Source organism: Hoplias malabaricus, chromosome 1 (assembly GCF_029633855.1).
Source record: "Hoplias malabaricus isolate fHopMal1 chromosome 1, fHopMal1.hap1, whole genome shotgun sequence".
Classification (NCBI taxonomy): domain Eukaryota; kingdom Metazoa; phylum Chordata; class Actinopteri; order Characiformes; family Erythrinidae; genus Hoplias; species Hoplias malabaricus.
In genome coordinates, this window is record NC_089800.1 from 66765412 (window position 1) to 66780744 (window position 15333).

At 37.6% G+C, this 15333-nt stretch overlaps 1 protein-coding gene across 1 annotated transcript in view; it reads left to right on the forward strand.

Annotated features, from left to right (window-relative positions):
- The window catches only part of plb1 (phospholipase B1), a 29084-nt gene extending 14638 nt beyond the window's left edge, over window positions 1-14446 (forward strand). Inside the window, exons 18-42 of the mRNA XM_066650422.1 lie at window positions 49-92; window positions 396-504; window positions 617-668; window positions 758-838; window positions 999-1064; window positions 1150-1250; window positions 1566-1647; window positions 1785-1889; window positions 2060-2155; window positions 2388-2459; window positions 3653-3739; window positions 4123-4183; window positions 5214-5272; window positions 7152-7219; window positions 8407-8450; window positions 8772-8871; window positions 8963-9014; window positions 9165-9245; window positions 9486-9551; window positions 9684-9775; window positions 10230-10311; window positions 12931-13035; window positions 13289-13384; window positions 13622-13696; window positions 13959-14446. Coding sequence (XP_066506519.1) covers window positions 49-92; window positions 396-504; window positions 617-668; window positions 758-838; window positions 999-1064; window positions 1150-1250; window positions 1566-1647; window positions 1785-1889; window positions 2060-2155; window positions 2388-2459; window positions 3653-3739; window positions 4123-4183; window positions 5214-5272; window positions 7152-7219; window positions 8407-8450; window positions 8772-8871; window positions 8963-9014; window positions 9165-9245; window positions 9486-9551; window positions 9684-9775; window positions 10230-10311; window positions 12931-13035; window positions 13289-13384; window positions 13622-13696; window positions 13959-14222 — 2140 coding nt within the window. The 3' untranslated portion in view covers window positions 14223-14446. The remainder of the gene's footprint in view (window positions 1-48; window positions 93-395; window positions 505-616; window positions 669-757; window positions 839-998; window positions 1065-1149; window positions 1251-1565; window positions 1648-1784; window positions 1890-2059; window positions 2156-2387; window positions 2460-3652; window positions 3740-4122; window positions 4184-5213; window positions 5273-7151; window positions 7220-8406; window positions 8451-8771; window positions 8872-8962; window positions 9015-9164; window positions 9246-9485; window positions 9552-9683; window positions 9776-10229; window positions 10312-12930; window positions 13036-13288; window positions 13385-13621; window positions 13697-13958) is intronic.
- Window positions 14447-15333: the final 887 nt, after the last annotated feature.

Consider the following 15333-nt stretch of genomic DNA (forward strand, 5'->3'; position numbering starts at 1 on the left):
TTTTGTGCAAAAAAATGCTCTACATTATTGTTATCTTTTCACCTGTAGCATCGGAGGTGACGGTACTCTTTCAGCTGTGACCACATTACCCAGTAAGTGCAGCACAATTTACACTGAAATGATAATGATTTAACTCTATCGTATAGTATGATGCTCCAGACATTTGTGACGTTAAAATTGATTGTTAGAGCCATTGCAACAATAAGATTTTTAAATTACTTGATACTGGAACAGTATTGGCTTAAATTTGGGATATAATGTAATATTTTACAATGTTCATTTTTAACTAGCATTTACCTGTAGTTAGCTTTGTAGTGATGAAACATATAACAAATAAATGAAGACCCCAAATACAGAATTTTATCATTAGTAATGTGCTGTATATTTATTTTTAGACATCCTGCGCCAATTTAACCCTTCCCTCATTGGTGTCTCTACTGGGGTGGGGAAAGCCACTTCTAAAAAAGCTTTTCTTAACCAGGCTGTAGCTGGAGCCGAGAGCAAGTCAGTATCTCTCCATACTACCAAAGGAATGCATTAAAGCAAGAATGTTATATCTCTGTTACATATGATGTAAATGCTTATAAAATAATTCAAAACAACATTTTGGTTTTAGAGACCTGGTGTCTCAGGCAAGGGCCCTCATCGCAAGAATGAAAGGAGACTCTGTGAGACAATCTCACATACACACACAAACGTATTAACAATATCAAGATGACACTCTGTCATAAATTGATTCTTCCTATTTCCCTTGTAGCGTATTAATTTCCAAAATGACTGGAAGGTTATCACTGTGATCATTGGAGGAAATGATCTTTGCACTTACTGCTCCAACACGGTCAGACAACATTCATTCACGTTTTCATCTTTTAATTATTTTTTTGTTGGTTTAAAAGTGGGGTAGCACCTGTTACTATTGTGTTTGGAATGTACTGTTAAGCATTTAATAAATCGGTTAATGAATTTTGGATCTTTTCTGTTGTTCCATTCTTGTCTAGACCTTTTACTCTGCGACCAATTTCGCCAATCGCATCCGTGATGCTTTGGATATTTTGCAGCAAGAGGTAAAGGAATAGTCACTGAAGGGTCAAAACACAGCATGTGTCAGTATGTGTATGTTTATGTCTCTAAATATTTCTGCCTCTGTAGGTGCCCCGTGCTCTGGTCAATCTGGTAGAGATTTTCTACGTCAATGAAGTACGGAAGCTCCACCAGGACCCCAGTCTCGGTTGTCCTACCTGGCTTGTCAAGTGAGTGTGAATTCAATGCTCCCTCAATCACTTAAAAACACAACATGCATTTATTTGTCATTGTACAACACATGCTTCCCCTGAGTCACCGCTTCTTTTCAAACTACTGCTTAAAGCAACACATTTTTCTACAGTCAGACAAACTTGCAGAAGACCAACCACTGTTTATAATGTTAGCTAGCAGGTTCCTGCATTGGCTAGCATGAGTTTTGTGTGTTTTGGGTTTGATCAAATTTGATATTACATTGACTACAGTTATTTTTATTAATTATAAAGTTAGTTTTATTTAATTCTTTAATGTCTTGTTTTTTGAAGACAAATATGCCCTTGTGTGGTGAAACCTGCAGAAGGATCTGCAGAACTGCAGGCACTAGCCAGTGCAAACAGAGCTTATCAGGTGGGTAGGACTTCTAATTTATTAATAATTTGATTTAACACATTTTTATTTGAAAACATGAAATGTTATTTTTTTATTATACTTTAATTGTGAAACAGTATAATGTATGTGTGTGTGTGTTTATGTGTGCTTCACAGAGTTCTTTGAGGAACTTGGTGAACTCTGGGAGGTATAACACTTGCTCTGATTTCACTGTGGTCTTGCAGCCATTTTTAAGAAACATAGTATTCCCAGTGCTTTCGGTAAAGACACTATTCAAATTTATTTCAAAATCATGCCTTGCTATAGTTCAGTTATTATTACACTTTTGAACATTCTGCAGTTTTAACTACATTAATACTGTTGATTAGACTACATCTTACAATATATTATACTCTTTCCACTTCTCTCTTTCTGTCTCACTTTCTCTCAGAATGGAAAGCCTGACCGTTCCTTTTTTGCTGCAGACTGTTTCCATTTCAGTCAGAAATCTCACACTCAATTGGCTCGAGCTCTCTGGAACAACATGGTATATTACTAGTAGTAGTATCATCAACATTATAATAATTATTATTATTATTAGTATTACATTATTGGGCATATAACATTTGGAATAAAAAAAAACCAACCAAAATGCCAGTGAAAAAAATTTTTTGTTTGTTTTTTGATATTTTGACAATGATAAATAACAAATATTCATATGCAAAGTATACATTATTGTTTCAGTCATTTATAACATTGTATTTCTCTTAATGCATCAGTTGGAGCCTGTGAGCAGTAAAGCAACCTCACTAAACTTTACGGCAGGTGTTACAGCCAAGTGCCCCTCCAGTGTAAGTGGGTATCATGCTTTGATCTAATTTCTTAATGACAATGATTTTGAACTCTGATATCAAGTAAGTGTATTTATTTTTCCCTCAATAGTATTTCCACTTTTTTACAACCTACAGGAACAGTAGACTCTTGGTAAGCAGCTGGAACTCATATAGTAATGCATAAACTGTGAAGAGCAATTTTATGTAAATAAAATAGGAAATTACAGAACATATTACTGATAAATTCCCCACCTTTGTTCATCAGGTGAAGTCTACCAGAAGTAAAACAGAAACTCTGGATGTCCAGGCAGGGACAGTGATATCTCAATACAATGTACGTCTCAGTTCTCATTTCAGCTGTAAATAAGGAAGCAATCAGCCACTTTGATAAGTTATTTTTCTTCACGTAATGTAATAGCTGTTATATTGACACTTTGTGGCCTGAATGGGTCAGAGATTTTTTACTCAACCTATTTTAAACATGGCCACCCCCCATCTGTGGGATGTACTACAGACTCCTCCACTCAGGGACAGCAAAGTCATTGTGCACTTCAGAGAGAAAAAGTAAAAATGAAAAACAGCCAATTTTCTAAATATTATTTGCTGCTGTCTAGTGCTAAAAATGGCAAATTTCTCTTGTAATATCAATGTCTAATATGGATAAATCTTAAAGGAAAGCTTTACAAGAACATGTATATGAAACACTCATAGGATATTCATTAATAAAACAGTAACACTTCATTGCAATTATATAATCATGCTGAAACATTAATGAATTACATTCATTAAGATGTAATTAGTGTATGATGTAATGGTGGGAAACAATGTGTTATATTCCTCTTTTGCAGAGGGTAACATATATAGGAATGTTTAATGATAATACTTTACACCATCATGTGTCAGCTATGAAGGTATTTTGATCTTTATCTGGGACGCAATAAAGAATTATGTAATCTATGTATGTTACTAGACAACACCTGCTGTCTCTTTAACCTCTTTAGTGTCCATGGAAGCTGAGGGAACAGAATATTTTGTATAACTTTTCTCTAACTAATAATGATGAAATTTCTACACAGTGTTCAGGGCTGCTGACCTTTTCAAGTCATGTCAAAAAATTGATAAAAAATGCAAAAAGATCCAAGACTTTCAGTGTATTCAAAATGATTACTTCATTGTAATATACAATTGTTTTCCTTCACATTTCTCTCCAGAGCGCCAACTCCTCTATGGCCAATCTGACTACTATGTCTACAAATTTAACCACACCCACCACAGCATCACCTGTAACCCTACCACCGGTAAGCAGGCAAAATCTGCATCATCCAGCTGTTGTTACGTTATATTGCCCAAGGTTTTGAACACCTGCTCATACCAGACCACTACTGGTCAGGGCTGGTACTGATGTTGGATGATTAGTGCTTCATCCCAAATCATTACAGATTTATTGGACGTGTCGCCAGTCCTACTGAGAAAATTGTGCCACTGCTTCACTCTTAGTGCTGGGGTTTATACCCACTTTGCCCATGCATGTCACTAAAGCACAACTGAATATAGGTTCCCTGTTAATGTGCCTTAAAGGTGCATGGTTTAGTCATTAAAAGCGATGTGGTATGTTTTAGCTGGTGAAAATCTAATGAATGGTTGGTGCTTTGACGGAATGTCCATTTCTTCTTTAATATAGAACTGGGGAAGTGATTTCTCCTGCACCAACACATCACCATCAGATGAAGTACCTACATCAGGTAAGACAAAGTAAATCATCAGTTTATTCAGTTTCTGAGAAAGCCATCAGAAAGAAAGGTTGAGGCACAAACAGATGGGGAATCAATTGATAAGTTATATTAATATATTCAGTATGGGTGGATTTAAAGTGATAACTGATAAACTCAGATCAGCCACAAGATTAAAAGCATTGGCATGTGAGGACTTACACGACAGTTGAAGTAAGAGAAGGCTAGCATGTCTTGTTTAATCCCACAGAAGGAATCCTGCAGTACAAATTGCTTAATAAGATAATGCTGGCTCTGAATGAAAGGCATCCGAACACACAGTGCATCACAGCTTGCGATGTAAGGGGCTGGGTGTACACCCCCTACACTCCATGTGCATCAGTGAGCCTTGAATGCCCATAACCCTGTCGCTGTTTCAATGGTTGTCTTTTCCTTGGATAACCACTGGTAACCACTGATAACCATTTTTAGGAGGCAATTACCATTGCATCCAGGAACACATCAAAAGGCTTGTGGTTTTGAAGATGCTCTGACCTCAGCTTTATTACCATTACAGTGTGGGTTTTGTTGTCCTTACGTTGTCCAGGTTTCCTACTTCCAACAGCAACTACAAGAACTGACTGTTCCTTGCTGCCTGATATATCCCACCCCTTGAATGTAATCGGAAATCATCAGTGTCATTCACTTCACCTACCAGTTGTATTAATCTTGTGGCTGATCAGTGTATATGCCATTGCGTTAATTTTGACTTTTACACATTTGTCAGGTGTTTGGTAACAGTAATAAAATGTACAAGTGAATAAACTGAAATCTGAACCACTGCACATTTCTCCTTTTGGATTTAGATTTGTCATGGTTATTTTGTCATTAACAGTAAAGAAATTAATTACCGCAGAAGTGTACTTTATATGGAGGTCTGTTACTCTAGAGAATTCAGTTCCACTGCTCCACAGACCAAATGCTGTGAGGCTTTATACCTTTATAACATAGCATTGAGCATGGCTTATAATGTTGCACAGTTGGAGATCGTGTGTATTTTCAGTTCATAGGTTGCGTCCAGGTGACATTAAGGTTGTGGCCTCTCTGGGAGACTCCATCACTGTGAGTGTGTGTTTATGCTTTGATAAAGTGTCTTTTTCTATTGGCAGATAATTTTCCTTGTGTCAAGCATCAGTTTTTTGAAATAAGAAAAATGATCCCCCCGGTGGAATAAGACACAATCACAAGACAAACAAACAAATCTAGAAATATAATATTAAAATATTCTTACAATAATCACATGAGGAGAAATATCAGATACTATAGGGTCATTCAGCATCCCCACATATTAGTGGGGAGTTAGGTGTTAGGCCATACAAAGCAGCTCCAGGTAGTCCTTGCACGTTCCTTTTCAAAGGACTATGTTGATATCTTGTTTATTGTTTTTGTGTTTGTATGGATGTACTTTAGTTTATACTTGTGTTTGTCATCTTGCTTTGTGTATGAGGAGGTGGTTTTGTAGTAATGTACGGTCCACAATCCTTGAACATATATATTTTTTCACTTTTCTTACTACCCTGCCTCAAACCGTGCCTTTTTTGGAAATATTGTAAATTCCACATATTTTTAGGGGCATAGCATTGAAAAATAAATAAATAAATATTATATTTTTATATTATTTATTCTGAGAATAAAGTCAGAATTCTGAGAATAATCTCAGTATAATTCTGAGAATAAAGTCAGAATATTTACACAAACACTGTTTTGGGTTATTATTTATTATAATAAGTAGACAGACAGGCTCAGAATCTGTGCACGATAGGGTGAGTTGTGAAAGCAGCAGTCAGTGAAGTGAAGTTGAATTATTTATTATATGTCGACTAAACCCTGTTAGTACAGCCCCTGACTGTGATGCATAAGGCTTTCGTTTATTGTACGAGTCCATGAGCCATAACGCAATGGAGCCTCGTGGGCACGCCGGAGTTCCACACGCTCTGGCTCTATCATTTTTGTGATCATTAATTGTATCCTGTGAAACTACATGTCTTTTTCTGAATAAATGGGTTCTTGCACAGATTCAGGGTTTAAACACTAATTACAATCTGGTTCTGATGTGGCAGAGGACTGAGTATTTATTCCTGAAATCTATGCCATAGTATGACTTCAGCAACACACTGCATTCCTTAATTACACTGTGGATGTGTCTGCCGCATATGTGTAACAAATTATTCAGAGATCATTCTCAGAATTATTCTGAGATTATTCTCAAAATTCTGACTTTATTCTCAGAATCTTATTTATTTATTTATTTATTTTTCAATGCCACGCCCCTAAAACTACTTCATACCTGTATGTTTATTAATGTGGAATTTACAACTTTATTCTGGACTTTATTCTCGGAATCTTATTAAATTTTTTTTTCAATGCTGTGCCCTAAAACACTGTCGTATACATTAGAGAAACACAAAAGTTTTACACCCAAATCACTCCATGCGCCCTATGTAGTGCACTACACAAGTCATTATATATGTATTATACAGCATCATTTATATTTATTCACATGTGTGAATCTGAAATCTAGTGCTTGTTGCATGTACACTGTAGTTTAATGACTTATGTACTTCACTATGTAGGGAATGAGGAGGTATATGCATGTCACCATAACGCATGACTTAAGCATTTCAGAAAATATTTGTTTTCTTTTGTCCATACTGGAATGGTGAAAATGCCGTTTCCAAAAAATTCCACCTTGGAGAGCATTTTCGAAAACCTCTAGTTTCACTGACCTAAATCACCGTTATGTGTGGATGGGAGGCCAAAACGCAAACAAAAAAAAGAAATGGATCCGTGTGGACGGGGCCTTAGTCTTGAAGCCCTATGTGGTCTTCACCTTCTTCTATGGTTTTTGCCACAATATACTGACTAGATTTAAGATTAAATAACACTTGCTAAGAGATAATTTTATGAGTTTTATCAGTACTACTAACACAGTTTTTCTCAGGCTGGCTTTGGTGCAAAAGCTAAACACATCCTGCAGCTGACCAATGAAGAGAGGGGTGTGTCCTGGAGGTGAGACACAGACTGTCTCACACCACAGCATCTGATTTCTTAAATCACAGTTATTTGGAGTCTAGCATTTATAGTGTTTGTTTTCCTGAGGACTAGATTCTATATATTCCTTTAAACATTACATTCACCTGGTGTTTAGGGCTGTGCAATTAATCGAAATCGACATTCAGAACTTCTAATCAACATAATATTGATTATATAAATTATTTGTAATTTTTTTTTATTCTGTTATATCCCCACTGTGTGTTCATGTACTGTCCCTTTACACCAATGCTACCAAGATGTAGTAATGTGATTCAGCCCCTATCTGCCACATGGAAGCAACCTAAATGTTGAGGCCAACCGAGGGGCTCGAGCAGCTCATACCAAATATTTTTATACTATATAAATACAGTATATATACACACTATAATTAATATGAAACTGTACAAAAAGTAAAATGTAAATGCTGTTTCAGTGACCAAAGCACAAACACACAAATGTGTCCCCTTCCCTGTTGCAATGACATCTCTTCTGGGAAGGATTTACACTAATGTAAAAACATTTCTCTGAGGATTTGATTGAATTCAGCCACATAAATACAAACCCCATTTCCAGAAGTGCTGAAGCTACCTAGCTTAATCTCAGAATGTGATGGACTACAAACTTTGATCAGCTACCCTAATCCAGCTAACTGATTGGTTAATTTCATCCTGCCATCTGATTGAGAACCTGGATCAGTGTTCTGATTGGCTGGCTTCATTCTGCTCTTTGATTGGCTTCTTGAATCTTACAAACTGATTTTTTTAGATCTCTTTTGCTGTTGTTTGTTTTTCTTCAATATTTTCACACATTACATACATGTGGAGGACCAAACCTGTCAAAATAAAAAATAAATAAATAAATGAATAAGAGGAATGAAAGAAAGAAAAAAAAAGAAATGAGGTGTATAAAAGCAAAATAAATAAACTTAATATGGGACATAAAACCAAATATATATATATATATATATATATATATATATAATTATGATTATTAGTATCATTATTATTTATTATTACCAAAAAAATATATTATATACAAAAGTGACATGTCACAAATAGCTTCACTCTACAGCATCTTCAAAAAGTTTTAGAATTATAAATGTAATTTTTTTTTTTTTATCTGGATGTGTCCCCTTCTAATGGTCAGTGTGGTTTGATTGACAGCATCGGAGGAGATGAAACTCTGGAGACAGTCACCACATTGCCAAGTGTGCATTCTCTCTTTTTCTTATTAAACCTATCACAAAATGTATTACTATATTTAAAAGACCATTTCATAATGAAAGTTATATTTTAAGAAAACTTACAAGAATAATTTCAGAGGTTTTGTTACATAAGTTGCAGCAATAGCAGAAACTGGAGGAATTGGAATAGCTGAAATTGGAGAAATTGTTTTTTGACTGTATTATATTTCCTGTATCTTCTACGACTCAGTATAATTTATTAGATTGTTTGTAGATTTCAATATGTTAATGTTGTTTTTGAGGGAAATTGACACAATGAATGTTTCTTTTTTTCTGTTTCTGCAGATATCCTGAAGAAGTTCAACCCTAATGTGTTTGGATTCTCAGAAGGACGCAGCAAGAGGCCCAATGGCTTGAATATGGCAGTGAGTGGAGCAAAAGCAAGGTATAACTTACACATACAAGCAAAGTCGCTTCACATTAAACACATACACTGACCATTAAAAATGACTTCAATTCATCTTTTCTGATTTCAGTCACATACCTGGACAGGTCAGAGACCTGACTGATATCTTGAAGAATAGCACAGTAAGAACACACGTATTTACATTTTCATTGTATGATCATTATTTTAACTAGGGTTAACGTTAATAGGTTAGCCTTGCTTTAATAGGTCAGAATTTTTCACAATCTTTTCATTTTTTTCTTGCTCTCTCCTTCTCTCTCTCTCTCTCTCAGAGTGTGGACTTTATGCAGGACTGGAAATTAGTTACTCTGTTTATAGGTGGAAATGACCTGTGTTCTTACTGCAGTGATCGGGTGAGTGGACAAAACTCTAACCTGTGTAACTTGAACCAATTTAAAGCAATAAATCATAATTTATTTATAACTTTTTGTTTCAGAGGTGTTACTGTTTACCTGGTGCTTGATATTATCCGGTGTTATGAAATCCAGGACTGGTTTTATGAGTTGAATTCCACTTTAAAGAAATGTGGGCAACATTTGTCCTCAGGTGTAAAATATGTATTTGTGATTGTATTATATTCCCCCACTTTCCAGGATTCCCTCTCTCCCAAGAATTACATAGGACATATTAGAGAGGCTTTGGACATCATTTATAATGAGGTGAGCACAAATGCAGGTTAATGTGAAGTCTTACGTTGTGTTAGCTGTCTGATCAACATTTTCACATTTGAAATTTGTATAATTAAGAATGAATTAAACAACAAGCTTACTCTACCCTTGTGTGTGTGATAGGTGCCTAGAGTTTTGGTCAATTTCGTTGAGATTCTACAGATAGAGGACCTTCGAAAAGTAAAATCAAACACTGTTGGATGTACCCTGCAGATGTGAGTGGATAATATATGGTGTTTTGATTATTCTCTCGCTCTCTAATATAAATAAACTAGAATAAACCTCTGTATGGTCCATAAAATGTCACACACATGGATACAGGTGGCACGGTGGCGCAGCAGGTAGTGTCGCAGTCACACAGCTCCAGGAGCCTGGAGGTTGTGGGTTCGATTCCCGCTCCGGGTGACTGTGACTGTGAGAAGTTGGTGTTCTCTCCCTGTGTCTGCGTGGGTTTCCTCCGGGTGCTCTGGTTTCCTCCCACAGTCCAAAAACACACGCTGGTAGGTGGATTGGCGACTCAAAATTGTTCGTAGTTCGTGTGTGAGTGAATGTGTCTGTGTTGCCCTGTGAAGGACTGGCGCCCCCTCCAGGGTGTATTCCCGCCTTGCGCCCAATGATTCCAGGTAGGCTCTGGACCCTCCTTTAATGATTGTGTGTTATATGACACAGGTTCCTCTGCCCATGTTTCCTGACCCCTGAGGAAAACTCATATGACCTGTATGAGATGAAGAGGGTCAACAGGCAAATGCAGGTTTGTGGTTTGACTGATCACTTATTTACAGAAACTGATTAATTATTGTGTAATGTGGCTGCTCACCCAGGGGTGGATTTGAACCCCAAACCCTTGGTTTGGGAGACTAGAATAAACAGGGTGAGCTACCAAAAGATTTCTGGAGAGACAGGACTTAAGTGTAAAGACACACAACAACCCCTCTGAATGTAATAGTGTGCCAGAAAGAATGACACATAAGTGAGGAAAACTGATCAGCTCAAAAATACTGAGCAAAATGGAAAACAAAGGCAAGAAAGAGTTTCCCAAAACAAAACAGTCACTGGCAAAATAATAGGAGGAGAAAAAGACACTTATTTTAATTTCTATTTATTTATTTATACCAAAAATGGGAAAAGGGAAATCAGAGAAACCCTCAGAGGTAAACTCAAAGGGAAAGTTATAGTGGAGAACTAAAAGATGGAGAGAAAGGGAGACCCAGGGGGGAAAAAAAAACTCAAGGGGATTTACCAAATTACTGGCCAGGCTTTTGTAGCATTCTGATAAGAGAAACCCAATACCAAGCATTGCAGTGAGGGTTGGTTTCCCTTAAATAGGGGTGGCCCAGGTGGAACTAATTGCCTCAAATTAAGGAATAGCGTCTCTATGTCTCCCTCTAGTGCCTTGGGGTGGCTTAGCTGACAGCCTTGCCTCAGCCCCTGGCAGGCCTCTTACAATTAGCATATCAATGTGTAGTTCATTTACCCTATATGACCAAATCTTTGCTCTACATAATGTAAAATCAGTATAAAATGAATGAATGAGGGTGGTATAGGTTAGTTGATCGGGGTTCAACAGCTACCTCATTCAGGAATAGCATTCTATATCAACAAAAGTCCCTAGGAGCAAGCCCTAATGTTGTATTAGCCTATATCTGTAATACAATTAAACTGTTTAGTTGTTGTAGATGAGAATGTCTGCCAAATGACATAAAGGCAAAAGCTAATTACAGTGCCTTGCGAAAGTATTCTGCCCCTTGAACTTTTCATTCTTTTGCCACATTTCAGGCTTCAAACATAAAGATATAATTTTTTTATTTTTTGTGAAGAATTAACAACAAGTGGGACACAATCGTGAAGTGGAATGAAATTTATTGGATGTGTCAAACTTTTTTAACAAATAAAAAAATGAAAAGTGGGGCATGCAATATTATTTGGCACCTTTACTTTCAGTGCAGCAGACTCACTCCAGAAGTTCAGTGAGAATCTCTGAATGATCCAATGTTTCCCAAATGACTGATGATGATAAATAGAATCCACCTGTGTGTAATCAAGTCTCCGTATAAATGCACCTGCCCTGTGATAGTCTTAGGGTTCTGGTCAAAGTGCAGAGAGCATCATGAAGACCAAGGGACACACCAGGCAGGTCAGAGATACTGTTGTGGAGAAGTTTAAAGTCGGATTTGGCTACAAAAAGCTTTCCCAAGCATTAAACATCCCAAGGAGCACTGTGCAAGCAATCATATTGAAATGGAAGGAGTATTAGACCACTGCAAATCTACCAAGCCCCTGGCTGTCCCTCTAAACTTTCATCTTTAACAAGGATAAGACTGATCAGAGATGCAGCCAAGAGGCCCATGATCACTCTGGCTGAACTGCAGAGATCTACAGCTGAAGAGTCTGTCCATAGGACAACAATCAGTTGTACACTGCACAAATCTGGCCTTTATGGAAGAGTGGCAAGAAGAAAGCCATTTCTCAAAGATGGCCATAAGTCTCATTTAAAGTTTGCCGCAAGCCACCTGGGAGACACACCAAACATGTGGAAGAAGGTGCTCTGGTCAGATGAAACCAAAATCGAACTGTTTGGCCACAATGCAAAGTGATATGTTTGGCATAAAAGCAACACACCTCATCCCTCTGAACACACCATCCCCACTGTCAAACATGGTGGTGGCAGCATCATGGTTTGGGCCTGCTTTTCGTCAGCAGGGACAGGGAAGATGGTCAAAATTGATGGGAAGATGGATGGGGGCCAAATACAGGACCATCCTGGAAGAAAACCTGTTGGAGTCTTCAAGAGACCTGAGACTGGGATGGAGATTTATCTTCCAACAAGACAATGATCCAAAACATAAAGCCAAATCTACAATGGAATGGTTCACAAATAAACGTATCCAGGTGTTGGAATGGCCAAGTCAAAGTCCAGACCTGAATCCAATCGAGAATCTGTAGAAAGAGCTGAAGACTGCTGTTCACAAACGCTCTCCATCCAACCTCATTGAGCTCGAGCTGTTTAGCTGTTTTGCAAAAAGGAATGGGCAAGAATTCAGTCTATTGATGTGCAAAGCTGATAGACATACCCCAAGCAACTTGCAGCTGTAATTGCTGCAAAAGCTGGCGCTACAAAGTATTACCACAAGGGGGCCGAATAATATTGCACGCCCCACTTTTCAGTTTTTTTTGTTAAAGTTTGACACATCCAATAAATTGTCACGATTGTCTCAGTTGTTGTTGATTCTTCACCAAAAAAATTTTTTTTTTTTTGTTTGAAGCCTGAAATGTGGTGAAAGGTTGAAAAGTTCAAGGGGGCCGAATAATTTTACAAGGCACTGTAACTGTCAGCTTGTGAGCTGTATATATAACAGTGATGCTGTTTCAGGCGGAGATGGAGAGGCTGGTATACAGTGGTCGCTATGACAACCGGGAAGACTTCGCTGTGGTTGTGCAGCCCTTCTTCCAAAACTCTATAGTTCCAATGGGAGAGGTTAGCATTAAATGTTAATGCCACTTCACAATCAGCTGAAATACCAGCTAGTATATCTTTCCTTCTACACATACACTCATAATAACACCCTAGTCGGGTACCGAAGTGCATAAGATTGTGTTCCTTGTACAAAGTATTTTCAGTTATTGTCAGTTTGAAAATCAATTAAACATGTACTGTGAGAAAATAGCATTCAAACTTCTACACATGACTGTATGTACCTTGTAAGCATGGCCTTACATCTTCCTTTCAGGAGAAAAAGCCGGACCTGACCTACTTCTCAGTGGACTGCTTCCATTTCTCTGAACGTGGTCATTCTGAGATGGCTATCGCTTTGTGGAATAATATGGTGAGAGTGTAACACGTGCATACACACACACCGCACACAGGCACTAGGTCTATGAGCATTAATAAAAACAAGAATTAACTTCAAACAATGCAGAGGGGGAAATGTACTCATTATTCACCATAAAATGAGTTTTGAAAAGCATAAAACTAAATCTTAATGATCCAAAACAAAACCTTAATTAATGTCATGTCACATATTAATCTTATTTTATAAATGAATTGTTTTCCTTTGTGTCAGCTGGAGCCTGTGGGCAGTAAGAAGGTCTACAATAACTTCACCCATGACCGCAGCAAAATACGCTGCCCCACACAGGTAAATCTACAACCCTAATAAAAGTCCTAATAAGAAAAGAGAAGAAAAGAAAGCACTGTCCACTAGGTCGTGTTGCCATCTGAAGGGACTGATTCAGCTGTGTTAAAGCTGGAGCATAAAAAATAAAATGTAAACATCTGTTCTTTTTTTTCACTCCTTGCAAAAAATAGATGTTATTTATTGGTCCATATTATGTTATACTAAAAAAACATAATCCCTCCCTCTGTCCCTTGTTCAGAGTGTATTTTGTCTCCATCTTCAGGCACATCCCTTCATCTTTACGCTATTGAACAGTATGGACCCTCAACCGACCTCAGTTGTGTTGACCACCTCAAAGCCAGATGGCTCTCTGACCCCCAATGGAGTCTGGGGCTCTGTGCCATCGTGGGGGGCAGCTGTGCTGGCCGTGTGCAGTTTGTTGATCGGAATATCCGTCACTGCACTGGTCATACACTTCACCGAGCGGAAAAAGAGGCTCAGGAACCTGAAAGTCGAGTCATTGAAGATGAAACAGTCTAAGTTATGAGCATAACTTTACCACAAGCACAACTTTATATTTGAATTATCTAAGAAGCCTCTCAACAGCATCTTTATGTGCTGAATTTAACATAGTGGAGAACAAATTAAACTTAAAGGGATCATTTGTCTTACAGGGATTAAGCCTTTTAGTGGACTACACAGCAGTTTGAATGGTGACTTTCTATTGAAAGGAGGATATTGTCCAGGACTTATCTAAATCACTGCCTGGGAAACCAGCCCAACATGTGTCCTGTGCAAAGATTGTGACTTATTTTATACTTTATTTTCTCAATATGTAAAATTCAGGAAATATAATGTAAATGTGCTCAAATATTTGCAGAAAATATTTTTTTAAATATGTTAAATGTTGAACCCTGTAAAGAACATGTTCAGTTGTTTTCATGTATCTATGGATAAAATGCAATCATGGCATACTTTTTGCAGTACTGATTATTGTATGAGTTGGAATGAAATTGAATTTGTACCGAATATAAGACCATCATCTGAAATCATTTTTTAATTAAAGGAAGCTTTTGAAGTCAGTGTATCAGTTTGCATTTATTCACTTTGGACACTATTATTGTCAGAGAATATGATTCATATTATGTTCAGTTCTCTTTCTCTGTTGTTGCTGAATCTGTAACAAGACGACTAGAACAGACCAATTTTAATAACTGCATTGCAACGTATTGCCTACAGAGGGCAGTTCTACTCTAAATTTGGTTAGGCGTCATATTATTCCCCCTTTAGTGAGGTATTAACTTATACAGTATGTCATTTAATGAAAATAAGATGAGTTTAGGGGTTTTACTGATGGCCAGAAGACAGATTTTAACAAAAGTAAAAAAAGTGTAAAGCTGCATGATGGCGCAAAACAGTTTTGGTGTCACACAGCTCCAGGGTCATGGGGCGGTAAGTTCAAACACCATCTCGTGTCACTGTGAGGAGTTTGGTGTGTTCTCACCCTGTCTGTGTGGGTTTCCTAAGAGGGCTCCAGTTGCCTCCCACAGCCCAAAAACACAGGTTGGTGGTTGAATTAGCTATTCAGGTGTCAATGTGTGTGTGTGATGGTCTGACGCCACATCCAAGGTGTGTTTCTGCTCTGCGCCCAGTGATTC